The 13,084-nt window shown below is 47.7% G+C and overlaps 1 protein-coding gene and 1 long non-coding RNA gene across 4 annotated transcripts in view; both read left to right on the top strand.

Moving 5' to 3' along the window:
- Nucleotides 1-13,084, top strand: part of LOC140216465 (uncharacterized) — a 92,628-nt gene that overhangs the window by 30,743 nt on the left and 48,801 nt on the right. The gene's annotated exons all lie outside the window — the stretch shown is intronic.
- LOC126524490 (uncharacterized) overlaps nt 1-13,084 on the top strand; it is a 56,619-nt gene that overhangs the window by 14,329 nt on the left and 29,206 nt on the right. For all 3 annotated transcript variants that reach the window (XM_050172798.3, XM_055067335.2, XM_055067336.2), the window contains 2 exons: nt 8,586-8,736; nt 8,812-8,907. In XM_050172798.3, the coding sequence (XP_050028755.1) occupies nt 8,586-8,736; nt 8,812-8,907 (247 nt within the window). The remainder of the gene's footprint in view (nt 1-8,585; nt 8,737-8,811; nt 8,908-13,084) is intronic.

The raw sequence follows: 13,084 nt of genomic DNA, 5'->3' as shown, positions 1-13,084 counted from the left end.
TTCAATACACTCAGTAAGAACAAACAAGTTATCATCCAAACGCCTACCTATTCTGAAGCCATTCTGAAGCTCTCCCAAAATGCCATTATTATCTGCCCATGTCTGAAGCTTTAATTTGATTGCCTGCATTGCTACCCTGTATATTACCGATGTAATTGTCAACTATACGAGTGAATTCTATCTTGCTCCCCCTTACCTTTATAAATTAAATTCATACTACTTTGTCGCCAAGTGTCTGGTATTTGTCTATGTGTTAAAGTTTTTTTTCCACTGCTTTCACCAGAGCTTCCTTACTTTTTGGTCCTAGTTCATTAATCAGCGTAACGGCAACCTCGTCTAGCCCCGTGGCTGTGCGCTTGGGAATTTTCTCTTCCGCTTTCTTCCAGTTGAAATTTGTCAGCACCAGCTCCTTTTCCACTTGGGTCTCTTTCATGCTCTTTTTTTCTTCAAATACAACCTCGTCATTGGATTGGAAGAATTCGGCTGTTATTTTTCGGATGTAATTTATTGCCGCTTCTCCTTCCAGTCTGTTTTCATCTTCGTGTAGGATATGTTGTTGTGTTGTTGTTGACTTCCTGCCTAATACCGTATTTACTCGCGTAATCCTCGCACTTTTCTTCCCTGAAAATCAACGCGAAGTTTGGGGGTGCGATAATTATGCGGGGAAAATTTTCAAGCAAATGTTTCGGAGTGTTAAATGCAAAGATGAATGGGTACAAGATCAGGATTGTCAGGTCCGCAATTGTAAATATAACGAAAACATTACTTTCAAGCGTAACTTACCTTCGTTATGAAAGTACAAGGTGAACGTAAGCTCAAGCTGCTAAAGCACTTTATTTGCCGCGCGCAACCTCCCCGTCACTACTCGCGTTGCGTACGTCCTGCAGGCAATTGTACTCTTCATCAGAGTCCGTGTCGACACTGGAATCGATGGTTTCTTCATCTTCCGATGGTTTCTGCGTTTTACCAGTCGTCTTGAGTTCGTCGTGCTGCCGTCTCCAATACCGGACGCAAAACTCGTTGACGCCGAAGTGTCTGCTGGCGGCGCGGTTGCCATGTTCCAACGCATACTCAATACCTTTTAGCTTAAAAGCAGCTGTGTAGCTTGCGTAGCGTCCCATGGCGAAGTGGCACAAAGAGCACGGTGCAACACGCGAACAAGGCAAACGAGGCCTACGAGACACCGGAGAGCTGGAGACACCTTCGCAAAATGGTGTAGTGGTGGTGAGTGGATGAGCGGTAGCGGCGGTGGCAGCGGATGATAGCCCAGTACCGCCGCCTAGTAGCACGCGCGCCCAACCATGGCGATCGCTACGACAAGCAGACGGCTCGCGGCAGTAATTTTGGAGGTGCGATGATTGTGCGGGGAAAAAATTTTTTCCAATTTTTGATAGCCAATGTGGGGGGTGCGAGCATTACGCGAGTGCGAGCATTATGCGAGTAAATACGGTAGTTTTTGGTGGTTCCAAAATATTCTAGGTGCGGCCTTCCTTTCTCACGTATTTCTGACAACCAACGTTCACTTTCACCTTTTATATGGTGCGGCGCGCCGCCGAAAGCGGCTTCTCGTTTCTCTAGAACAAGATTCTCCCCGAAAAGAGCCAATGATGTCAAAGCACAGAACACCTGTAAAATCATGGAGGAAGGGAACTAAGGAGAGGCCCTCCGCGCGCTAGGAGAAAAGTGTAGAGAAAATGACGTAGTAGGTTCTCCTTTTTTTGCTGTTTTTTTATTTCTTTGCTGTAGCGGCCACGCGTTTCGGGCCACAATGGCGGCTTTGTTATTGTTCTGTGCGCTCACACGTGTTGCTCCGTAGGTTTCGTACCGTGGCAAAGGCGCCGTGCGGACAGGTTCGCGTTGGTCTCCGTGTTTTGTTGCGTTGCGTTATCTGGACCGTGCTTTACCGGATGTTGCTGTGTCCAGGTGGGACAGGAGGAACTAAAGTTCGTGAAATGAACGCGCATGCAACGCTGTACGCAATGTACCACGCCACGGCAGTGGGAACGGACGAAGGAATATCCGCGGGAAATTTTGCCCTGTTTGGCGGAATCGTGCTAACGTGCTAACGATTGTTTAGTATTGCTGCGGAGCGCGCGCATCCGAGAAGCCCGGTTGCGCGCAGCGCGGCGTGGTTTCGCGTGAAATGTAAACAAGAGAGGAGAGCTGGCTTGATAGGCGGAGTAACGCCATGAGCAACGCCAACTTCCAGCTTCACTTTAGCTTCACAAAGAGTGACGTCAGGGCCTTTCCCGAGTTTCCTTCCTCCGTGTGTAAAATAGTCGCCGCGCGCCGTATGATGTATGTGCGGGTGAATGTGTGCGAGGGTGAGTCGACGATTTATGTGAGGGAGGGAAAGGGGAGGAAGCACGCCGTCTTCAATCGCGCGCAACGCTCCGGGGGGAGGGCAGGGAGGAGGGCGTGTTCTACTCCGGCTGCGCGGGAGGCCGGTCGCGCCCGGGGGGCTGTTGTATCTTAAAAGCCATCTGCGACGGGGTTTTCGCGGCTAAATTCGAGTTGATGCGAGACGCAGCACGAAGGTAAATTCGCTCGCCGCTGCTGCTGCGCTTCCTCACTCCAGCGTTTTGACAGCGAGTTTCCACGGTCATCGAGTGAGATGTGTTCGTGTTTGCTTGTGCGTGCGTGACACCGTGCTTGCTAATTCAGTTAGTTGCCTATGTTTACAAGTGTATACGGCCGATAAAACTACTATCCTTACTTCGTACAGATGTCCACTAATTTTCTATCGCGATCGATGCTTCGCCTTTTGGGGCGGAACTGCGACTTTTTGATCCTCGAGGAAAGCCGTGCATCACGAAGGCTGGCCGGCAATACAGGCAGTACTTATATACCAGCGGTGCGTGCAATTTGTCACATAGGTTCATTCTGTTCCTTAGTATGCCAGCCACTATTTTTCCAGCCAACTATTGCACGCATCTTCCCTCTGCCGCTCAGCATTTAGTAGCAGCATGAATGTAGCACAGCCCGTTGGCGAACACCCAGCTGCATTTTCAACAGCGGATCAATCAGTAGCAGGGCAGAAGTGGTAATTGTTTCGTATTAGTGCGCTTTCACTGGGGCAACATGCGGCGAGCCCCCGCAAGCGCCATCTCGTTCTTTTAGAGCGGTGCACTTTTGAAAGGTACCGTGGGGAAGGTCAAAGGGTGCCACATATGCGCATCTTTTTTTTTTTTACAAGAACAACGCAAAAGATGAAAAGTAAGCATTGTTTAGATACTTAGAACGCAGGATATGTATCTATAAAATAAGAATTTGAGAAGTAGGGACAAAACAATTCTTATGTTGGTAGTCGCAACTACTGAAACTGGCTGAAAGTCCCGCGTTTTTGCCAGCAGCATTGATATTCGCAGCGGCAATACATATGAAACGAAACCTGGCGAAAAGCTTCGCAGCGCCGCGCCGCTGTTCGCTCCATTCGCGCACTCGCTTGCATGTGAACCAGGCTTTAGAGATAGCTAGCCTAGTAAGTGCCTGAAGTACCCTAAAATGCTAACGAATTGAAAGAGAACGGAAAGCCACACATCTTCCTCATTTTTATTCGTTTATTTCACAATGCTTAGTTGTCATTAAGGTAAAACCCGACTAGAACGTTGATTCATTATCGTTACTACGCATTGTAATAAAATGCAGAAGATCCAACGAGTTGGAATCTATATACAGCGAAGCTTTGTGTCCATGCAGAAAGAGTCAAAACACAAGTAGAGATACACCCACACACGCGCGCACAAACACACACACAAGTGCGGGCCATACAAATTATACCGAGCCTTTTCTTAAGCGGAGTTACTGGCTGCTAGCGAGCACGACGGTCGCCTTGAATGCATCATGGTTTCAGAGGCAGCGTGAGCATACCTACGTAGCGCAATTTGAATCTTTTCTATCCGCAAGGCGCGCTTACTTCTTTATTACTCTGCAGCCCCGGAATCGCGATGGCGCGCTTTCTGGTTCTTTTGTTTTATTTACCCCCGCACGGCCGGAGCCAATGCGGTTGTGTGGAGGCGAGAGTCATCTGCTGGTGCTGCAAGGAAACCAGCGGCGCTGTGGTTGGTTGGCCCATTCGGTAAAGGAGCAGCTTTTTAGCAACAGCCGGACCGCAGCGCCCACGGTCACAAAACCCAGCGAGGTCCGCAAGGAAAAGCCTCGCGTTTAAAATGTTTTACCCCTAAAACGCGCTAGTTTGTCCCATAAAGAACACCTTAACTCTAAATGAGTGCTTGCATGATATTTTTGAACGTTCATTTCTTTTAATGCGTTCGCATTCTTAGGGTACGCCACGCACTTTCCAGGAGGCTATCTATCTGTCTGTGTGTTTGTATATATATCTATGTTTGTATCCGTTTTCCCGCGTACCTGAGTCCTTGGGCATACCCGTCCGTCTGCGAATGGCTGGCGCATCGTCCTGCTGTGCTGAGGTAAAAAGGGTTCGAAACCAGCCATGGAACTAACTTGGGTCACTGAGTATATTCGGCAATTTGTACATACGTGCCACTCTAAAACGGATCTCTTCTTTCACGCCTACATGGATCACTGCAAGATGCAGAACTGGGTAGGTACCATTGTTCGAAAAAACTCTTTCATGTGAACCACTGGGTATATGCCACTCGGTCCGTGCTGGTGTTCATGAACCTCTTCGTTACCAAAGTTGAGTAATTGGGTATATGCCAGTCGGCCTTTGCGGCCCTTCAATGAAGGTTGTGTTGAAGTTCCTGGCGACGCATCGAAAACGACGGCAAAGCACGTTAAATATATGCAAGCGCGTGCGCTCGTGCAGTGAAGAAAAATAAAGACAAACACCTACGAATAAACAAGCGCCACAAAAGAGCGCTCAGCAAATCGGAAAATAACGCGTGGCTCGAGAAGCCTACAGAACTGGGTGAGACCACGTCGGCAGACAGACGGAGCTGAGAATCGGAGCACGGAAGACGCGTTGGCTCGGGTCGGACCTCAACTTGGCGTTCAGGAGGCCAACCGCTGTCGGAGGGACCCGGTCGAGCGCCAAAGCACGAGGATACGTCTTCCGCTCCCGTCAACCAGCCGACGCAGAAGAGTCTGCGAGAGCTCGCCTGCCGTCTGCGCTCGTGCATACTCGCACAGATCATCGAGCGACGCACCACGCCAGGTTCTTGGGACATCAAACTGCATGTGAGTCCGCTGTAGTAGTCGGTCTGAACGTTTTGTAGGGACACTTGGTATCGCTTGTCCCTATGCCCTCTGTCCACGTGTTTGCACTTTTATTGCGATAGCAATTCGTCGTCGTCGCGCATCGTATGCTGTATGTGCGAGTGAACGCGTGCGAGCGCGAGCCAATGTCGCGTTCGCGAGCCAATGTCGCGTTCGCGAGCGAGGAATGCAGGCCGGAAGCGCACCCTCTCCTGTCGCGCACGAGGGGGTCAGGCGAGGGAGAGTGGCGTTCTTCTCCGGCGGATACTATAAGGTGCCTCGATGTCCTCCTCGCGCACCGCTCCGTACAGAGTGGAGACAACCGCAGCGTCTTCTACGGCGTTGACACTCGATTGGTGGAAGCCGTTGTACATGTCGTAGTACACGCCTTTGGCGTACGCCGTAGGCACGCGTTGCCCGCGCTCGTATGCCTTGACGGCGATATGCGATGTGGCCAAACTGCGCGTCCACGCGGGCCTCATCCTCAATGCAATATGCGATGTTTGCAGAGTGCGCGTAGTGCAAGTAGCTTCGTATGCGCTGTGCTTTCGTCGCTTCGTTCGCGTTCATGCGAGAGACGCACAAACGGCTTGCTGCTGCCGCAATTACTCCCTCCAGGATTTTGACAGCGAGTTTCTGAGCTCATCGAGCGAGATGTGTTCATGTTTTCGTGTGAGCGCGTGACACTGCGCTTGTCAATTTAGTTAAAACACATTGGCGGGCTAGCTGGTTTGAATCTGTGATATAATGTGCAAGCGGGACTGAACAAGGACGTAGAAAGAAGGAGACACACAAAGAAAGCGCTGTCTCTGTGCGTCTGTTTCTTCCTACGTCCTCGTTCAGTCATGCTTACATGTTCTATCATGTATAATTTCGTTAGTAAGCGAATGTTTACAAGTTTATACGGCCGCCAAAACCACTACTGTTATTTCGCACAGCTATCCACTAATTTGCTATCGCAATCGGTGCTACGCCTTTCGGGCGAAACTGCGACTTTTTATGTTTGAATGTATGTTCGTGTGCTGTCATTGATTCCATCCCTTCCTCGCTGCCCTCCGGAGGTGTCTCTGAGTCTCAGAGTTAAGCTTGCTTCCCGAACCACTTCGTAACAAACGTCTTTGATTCCAGCTTGTGTAGCTCTAGGTATGCGCCCCTGGAATGTGTCGCTCTACCATGACGAAAATGATTATTTAAACTTCTCCGAAGCTGAACGTAATCGAACACACGTCACAAGGATTCCTCAAGGACAGCAATCCGACGCATAAGCAGGCTGCGCCACAAATCCACTGGTATGTGCTGCATTTCAAAGAACGACTTTCATGCAAAGGTTTAGCGAGCTGTGCAATGAATGCACTGGGTATGTACCACTCTTCAATGAACCTCTCGCTAACTTGAGTCACTGAGTATGTGTCACTGAGTGTGTGGCAAGCGAGGGAACAACTAATTCTCAGCACTCGCAGGCGCAGGCGCACCACTGTTCTCGTGTCGGAGATCACGCGCGCACTTCTCGACAGTGCCACCAGATGGCGCAGGGTGCCCCGACAGAGTAGGGTGCCTCGACGTCCTCCTCGCCGAGGAGGTCATGGAGGCACCCTACGACAGAGGCGCTAAAGAGGTGTCTGGTTGCCGCATGACGCGTTTAACAGCGCTAGCACATGCCTGCGCACCATACGTTTCAAAGGCCAAGCGAAGTCTTCACGGCGACGGCGCTAAACGGCACCGATTGTTCTTAGAGAAGCGCGAAGGAGGAGTCCCGATGCAGTAGACGCCTCATACATAACTCGTTTAAACGGTAGCAGTAGGTTATGTCGCCATATTGATGCAATTCTAAAGCATTACCGTCGACAGTCATCGTGAGATGGGTTCTACCGCAATATATATATATATATATATATATATATATGCGTTGAATTTATCTTCTAGCTCTCGAACCTCAGCAAAAATATTAGCTAGCTTCAGCTGACCTTAAATAATTTAATATAATAGCTTTTCTGCAGTCACTTTCAGATTCAGCTGCCAGGAAATTACAGCGCCGTGACGTCATGATGCAGAAGGTGGTCACGTGAGACCGGCACAATACGATGTTTTGACGCCCACTAGTGCCCGCTGGGTCGCCTACTATACTGCTACTCATGTGAGGCTATATGTATCAGCATAGCGGGCGACCGAACAAACCAAAGTGATTGCTCTCAACAACAAAAATTGGCTGTTGAGAAGCTAGTGTATTAAATTGTTTAGGGCGCTTTGAGGCTTGCGAGCATACATTTCTGTTACTAAGATGTCCCGGACCTTCATTTCACACAAGATAAAGAGACGAAAATGCCATGTCAGTGCGCCTTAAGGCGGTAAAATATTTCACTGTAGACGAGAGCGAGCTCAAACTTGTAGAAAGCTACTTATTAATTATGAGCACCTGGTGCACACCAATATATCCGACCATGAGCTTGAAGCGACGGCTATTAACGGTTATCTCATGCAGCTTTAATGTCGTCTGTCGCAGCTGCCATCTTGTTTACTTGCCTGGCCAACAAATCAAACATATTTGTCCTCATTAACGATTCGATTTTACCTTTTATGTGTAACTCCTTAAGGGTAAGGTTGTTATACTTTTGCCACACGGGCTTTCCGAAGGCATTTAGAGTAGGGGTATCTACCCGAAAGGAGTTCACGCGGGGTGACACAGCAAAGGCGTGCCTCCCCCACTTTTTTTGACAGATGTCCCTTCCAAAAGGAAATGTATTCGAACTCCCTAGCTCTTCAACAGCACAAATCTTGACGAAACACAACGAACCCTTATTTATAATTTTTAGTGCTTGCGAAAGCGATATTATACTTAGCAGCTATTAACCCAATTTGAGCATGATAAACTACATTTTTAAATGTTCTGTCAGTTCCAGTTCAAAGAAGGAGCGCCGTAGCTCTGCTACGCTGCTCTGAAAACAACTAAAGGAGAAGGCATCGTGCCTAGTATCAGCGGCCAAACTCCGTATGGTAAGGGATTCATCAGCGTGAAAGAAAGGGGTCTGCTCCAAAAAGCTTTAGTTCGCCCGTCTGTCAGGAGTGTTAGCCATGACACTAAACTTTTGCACCATTAAGGGCACGAAATTTTTTACTGTGTACCTACCACGTGACGATTTGCATTATTGAACTGTTATGCGTCTTGTCGGATCAGCAAATGTGTATCAAGGCTTCAGTATAGCAGCAGTTGCTAGTAAGCGCCTTCGCAGTCTCTTTCACTTGTCATTTTCAAGCTGGTTTTCGTAGCGTTCACTGCACGTTTTTGTGCGTTGTCAAATATAACTGAGCAGTGTGCACGTTCTTGCACCAGATCAAATGTCGTAAACTGCATATATATATCCTGCAGATTCTATAAAAAAGCGCAAGTAAGCATCGTGGTTTTCTTCCAGTGAATATCCTATGTGTGACCTGTCTGGAAACAGGGAATCTAATGACTTGATGGATTCCATGGACACAGAATGTCCGATTCCCCCTGGCGTGTACACAGTGACAATCACAGCGACCGTGCCAAGTGCGGTGGACCTTAGAAAACGCTTCAAGGTGAGTGCGAAAAGAAATAAAAAAGAAGCTAAAAGTCAAAGATGAGTTCATTTATTTGCTGCTTTTTTTTTAAAGACTTGCAGAGGCGACGAGAAAGGAGATGAGGCTGTCTGTTTGGCTAAAGCCACAGAGCATAATGCCGAAAGATTGCGCAGGGTACAACAGCTAAGGGCAAGTATTATGAACTTCTAACATTTTCGTGGGGTAATGTGCGAGTCATACTTGTAACAGAAAGCGCACAAACAGACACAACCGCACGAGTCTTCTTGCCCTCCCTTGGAATTGTGTCTATTTTGGCGCTACCTTCTGCTTTAGTGTTATAAACATGTCGACGCTTTTACACGTACTGTTTGATAATAATGTTGCGAAAGTTTTAACTAATGGGGGCACGTGGCTGTAGCAGACGGATTTTCAGAGCACGGCGCAGAGGGCAACAGATCCGTTGGTTCGTGGACTGATGGCGCCGGTATTTGGAACTCTCATTTCTCTCTTTTCTGTGGTGCTCGATTTAGAGCACAGGCCTGTTGTGCCGCTAGGGCAGCACTTCGAAACCACCGCTCAACAGCACATTTCACGCCGCGGCTCTCGGCTTTGGGTAGCTGCAAACCAGAGCATCTCCTATAGTGAATGCATATACGGGGCGACCATTTCTAAGCTCTCCGAAATTTTTAAACATAGACTGTTGCAAATTACCTCATTCTGGTCCTTAGCTGCATTTTTAAAAGCGGCCGACATTACTTGCACGAGAAATCGAAACATATCTAAGTAATGTACAAAAATTTACAAATTAACTTAATCAATTTACGCCACATGTTGCAAATTACGAATTCTAGCCGGTCAGTTAGCGAGGCGTATCCACTTGGAAGGAATTTCCAGAATGACACCAGTTTTCAAATGTGCGCCATCAAACTCACTGTAAAGATGCACTGTTCTTCCACTTAGTTTTTAACAAAAAGCTATGCATTGAAGCTCAAAAAGAACTGCAAAGCCCATGTAAAATCTAATATCTCGAATAATACGCCGAAAATGGTGATATCCTGAAATTTAATTTCAAGTGTATACGTCTGGCAAACGCACTGGCTACAATCCCAAAATTACAATGTGTGCCGTAAAGTAATTAATTATTAAGTTATATAGTGAATTTTTGTGAATTAGTTGAAGATGTGTTTCGGTTTCTCGTGACAGTAATGTCCGCCTCTTTGCACATTGCAGCTCAAAGGCAAAAATTACGCTATATGCCACAGACGATTTTTAAAAATTCCATAGAACTTAAAAATTATCTCCCCGTTAATGCTGCTTCATATTGTGTGCTTGGGTGGAAATTTTGTAGAATCACGTATATGGGAGGCTGTGTCGCATGCACTGTACATATGCCATAAGCGTTCCAATGACGGCTGTCTCTAGTTAATAAATATAGGAGAACCTAAGGACAATGACGCTTTTCGCAGGGCAAGATTTGCAACACTGCGCTTACAAAAAAAGCAAAACAAGAAGAAACGAGAAACTTTCGGCAAGATCATTTAGCAGCAGCGTGAACTAACATTCGCTAGTTACCTCAACGTTAGTGCGTCAATACAAGTTGGAACTGTTTAGCCAATGGCGAATTTTATAACAAATCGAATTTAATAACGAATAAGTAGCCCTTATTTACCGTACGCTGGCACAATGAGTTCTAACTTAATTCTCAGTGCGCACGCACACGCATGCACACCGGATGATTTTTTGTAACATTTTTAATATCTCCTATCACAGATAGCAAAATTCTAGTTCTTGAGTTTTATTATAGAAATAGGCTGACATCATTTGCAAGGAAAATATAAGTATATAACGAACTTATTAAAAGCTTTGTAATTACGTATTTTGAAAGTATTTTACAAGACAAATAAATTTACGTATTTTAAATGGTAAGTCCCCAAAGTGTAACCGCTTGGAACGAATTCCCAGAATGGCACCAGTTTTCGCTATATTCAATGCGTAAGCATTTATATGCCTACCCAACGAAGAAACCTGTCCGACATGTATGACGAATCACTATAAAGAAAAGAATGTATAAATCATTGTTTCTGTGACAAAAAAATTAATTATGGGGTTTTACGTGCCAAAACCTCTTTCTGATTATGAGGCACGCCGTAGTGGGGGACTCCGGAAATTTCGACCACCTGGGGTTCTTTAACGTGCACCTAAATCTAAGCACACGGGTGTTTTCGCATTTCGCCCCCATCGAAATGCGGCCGCCGTGGCCGGGATCCGATCCCGCGACCTCTTGCTCAGCAGCCTAACACCATAGCCACTGAGCAACCACGGCGGGTCGTGTTTCTATGAAGGCTATGGTGAAATGTTTGGTGATGGTGGAATAAAATCCATCTCCAGAACTACATGCAGAGCCGAGTTGGTGCATTGTAGACATCAGGAAAATCCGATTTTGTGAAAATTTAATTACAAACACGCCACATCCCCTTTACGTTTCGGTGGTCACATGATGCGCGTGCCATTGGGGCGTTCCTTCACCGACCGTAATGTCACCGATCTATGACGGTTCACGCGCTTCACGTCGCGCAACGTAGACCGATAAGCAGTCAGTTACATGATAAGGATGATAAGGAGAGATGGGAGGGTATATGGGTCTCATCACGGTTGATGGTTCTACGCGGATGGATAAGGTGCTAAAGAGCGCTAAGGGCTTATAACGATCGGGTCAAATCTGATAATGTTAGTAAATACTGATAACAGTTTATAAGGGTGGGATCAAGTCTGATAAGGGTCGGATCATGTCCAATAAACTTGATAACTATAGGTGAGGGTTGTGATATGCCGCGCACCTAGGACATGAGGCGTCACAGCTAGGCATGCGCCTTGGCAGCGGCGCAAGCGTTATCACCCTTTGGTTGTACCCAAAAGCGCCCACATCTAAGCTGGCGCGGAATTTCATTTCTGTAACATAGGACCCGGCAGTTCGCTCGCCGCTGTAAAGTTGATGGATTGTTTTCGCCCCACCGTTGCGCTGCCCTTTCGTCAGACATGACGTAGACTGGCGACGAGGATAGGATGCTGCCAGCAAGGAACAACCTCCTGCCTGACAGTAATGGAATTCACCTTCTGATGGATTACGCTCGGAGAGTATAGCAGCCGCGTCGGACAGTATGACGAAGGCGACCACGAGTCTGCAGCTGGGGCAAGTAGAACGTTTCGAAAATTATGCGAGCGACTGGGCTGGCTACGAAGTGCGTGTGCAGGCGTACCTTCGAGCCAATGATGTTCCGGAGGAGAGGAAGGTAGATGCGTTCATTTGCATATTGGGTCCGCAGACATATTCGCTTCTCAAGTGGTTTTCCGCTCAAGATTAGCCGTCCTCGAAGTCACTATAAAGCTTGTACGAACTGCTTCGTAAACCTTTGGCCCTTGAACAGTCCGTCATAGGCGAGCGAGTGAAGTTTCATCGCCGAGGGCAGAAGGAACATGAAGCGATACCACAGCACGTGGCGGAGCTATAGGCATTGGCGCAAAGATGAAAGTTTGGTGCGTCTTCTGACGAGTCACTTCACGACAGATTTGTGTGTGGTTTGCTGCGAGTCGACAAGGTACTTGTTTTTGGAAGACAAGAATCTAACGTTTAGGGGAGCCAGTGACCGCTCAACAACATTAGAAGCTGCACTGGCTAACCCTATAGCTGTTCATTCGAAGCCTCAAAGAGGGTTCGGGGTGCAGCAGTTTCCTACGAGGGGAACCACGAATTGCTTCCGCTGTAACTATGCTCACAATGCCAATGCGTGTCTGCACGTCAGTGCGACTTCTTTTTTCTTCAAAAACAAATGGCGTATTCAGAAAGCCTGCCTAAGGAGGCAAAGAAAATTGCAGCCGAAGCGGAAGCGAACAGTACAGAACGTTTAGGTGTTACAACTATCAGAATCACCCCTGCAAAGTGTTGCAACTAAAGAGGTAGAGACAGGAGACGCCGTCATGCTCGACTTAACCATCGAGGGTATTCCCGTGCAACTGGAGCTTGATACGGGTGCCGCCATTTAGGTAATGTCACAGGGTCAGTTCCGCCCAAATTTTATACAGCACCTCTGAAGGAAACTAAGTGGACGCTCAGGACTTATACGAGCGAACCTGTGAAGCTATGTGGTATTTCTTAGAGTTGAGCACAACGACCAGGGCCAGCGCTTCCCGCTGTAGGTGCGTCCTCAGGATGGTCCAGCTCTGTTCGGGTGCAACTGGCTTCAGCAAGTGCACATTGATGGGAAGCAAGTTTGCGGCCTGCAACAGCTACAGTGTGCGCCATCACTCAGCGTTGAACGAGTGCCCGAGCTAAAACCCTTGCTTGGCCGCCACAAGGGCCTCTTCAAGA

Source organism: Dermacentor andersoni, chromosome 3 (assembly GCF_023375885.2).
Source record: "Dermacentor andersoni chromosome 3, qqDerAnde1_hic_scaffold, whole genome shotgun sequence".
In the NCBI taxonomy this organism is placed as follows: Eukaryota; Metazoa; Arthropoda; class Arachnida; order Ixodida; family Ixodidae; genus Dermacentor; species Dermacentor andersoni.
This window is presented reverse-complemented; position numbering and strand designations above follow the sequence as displayed.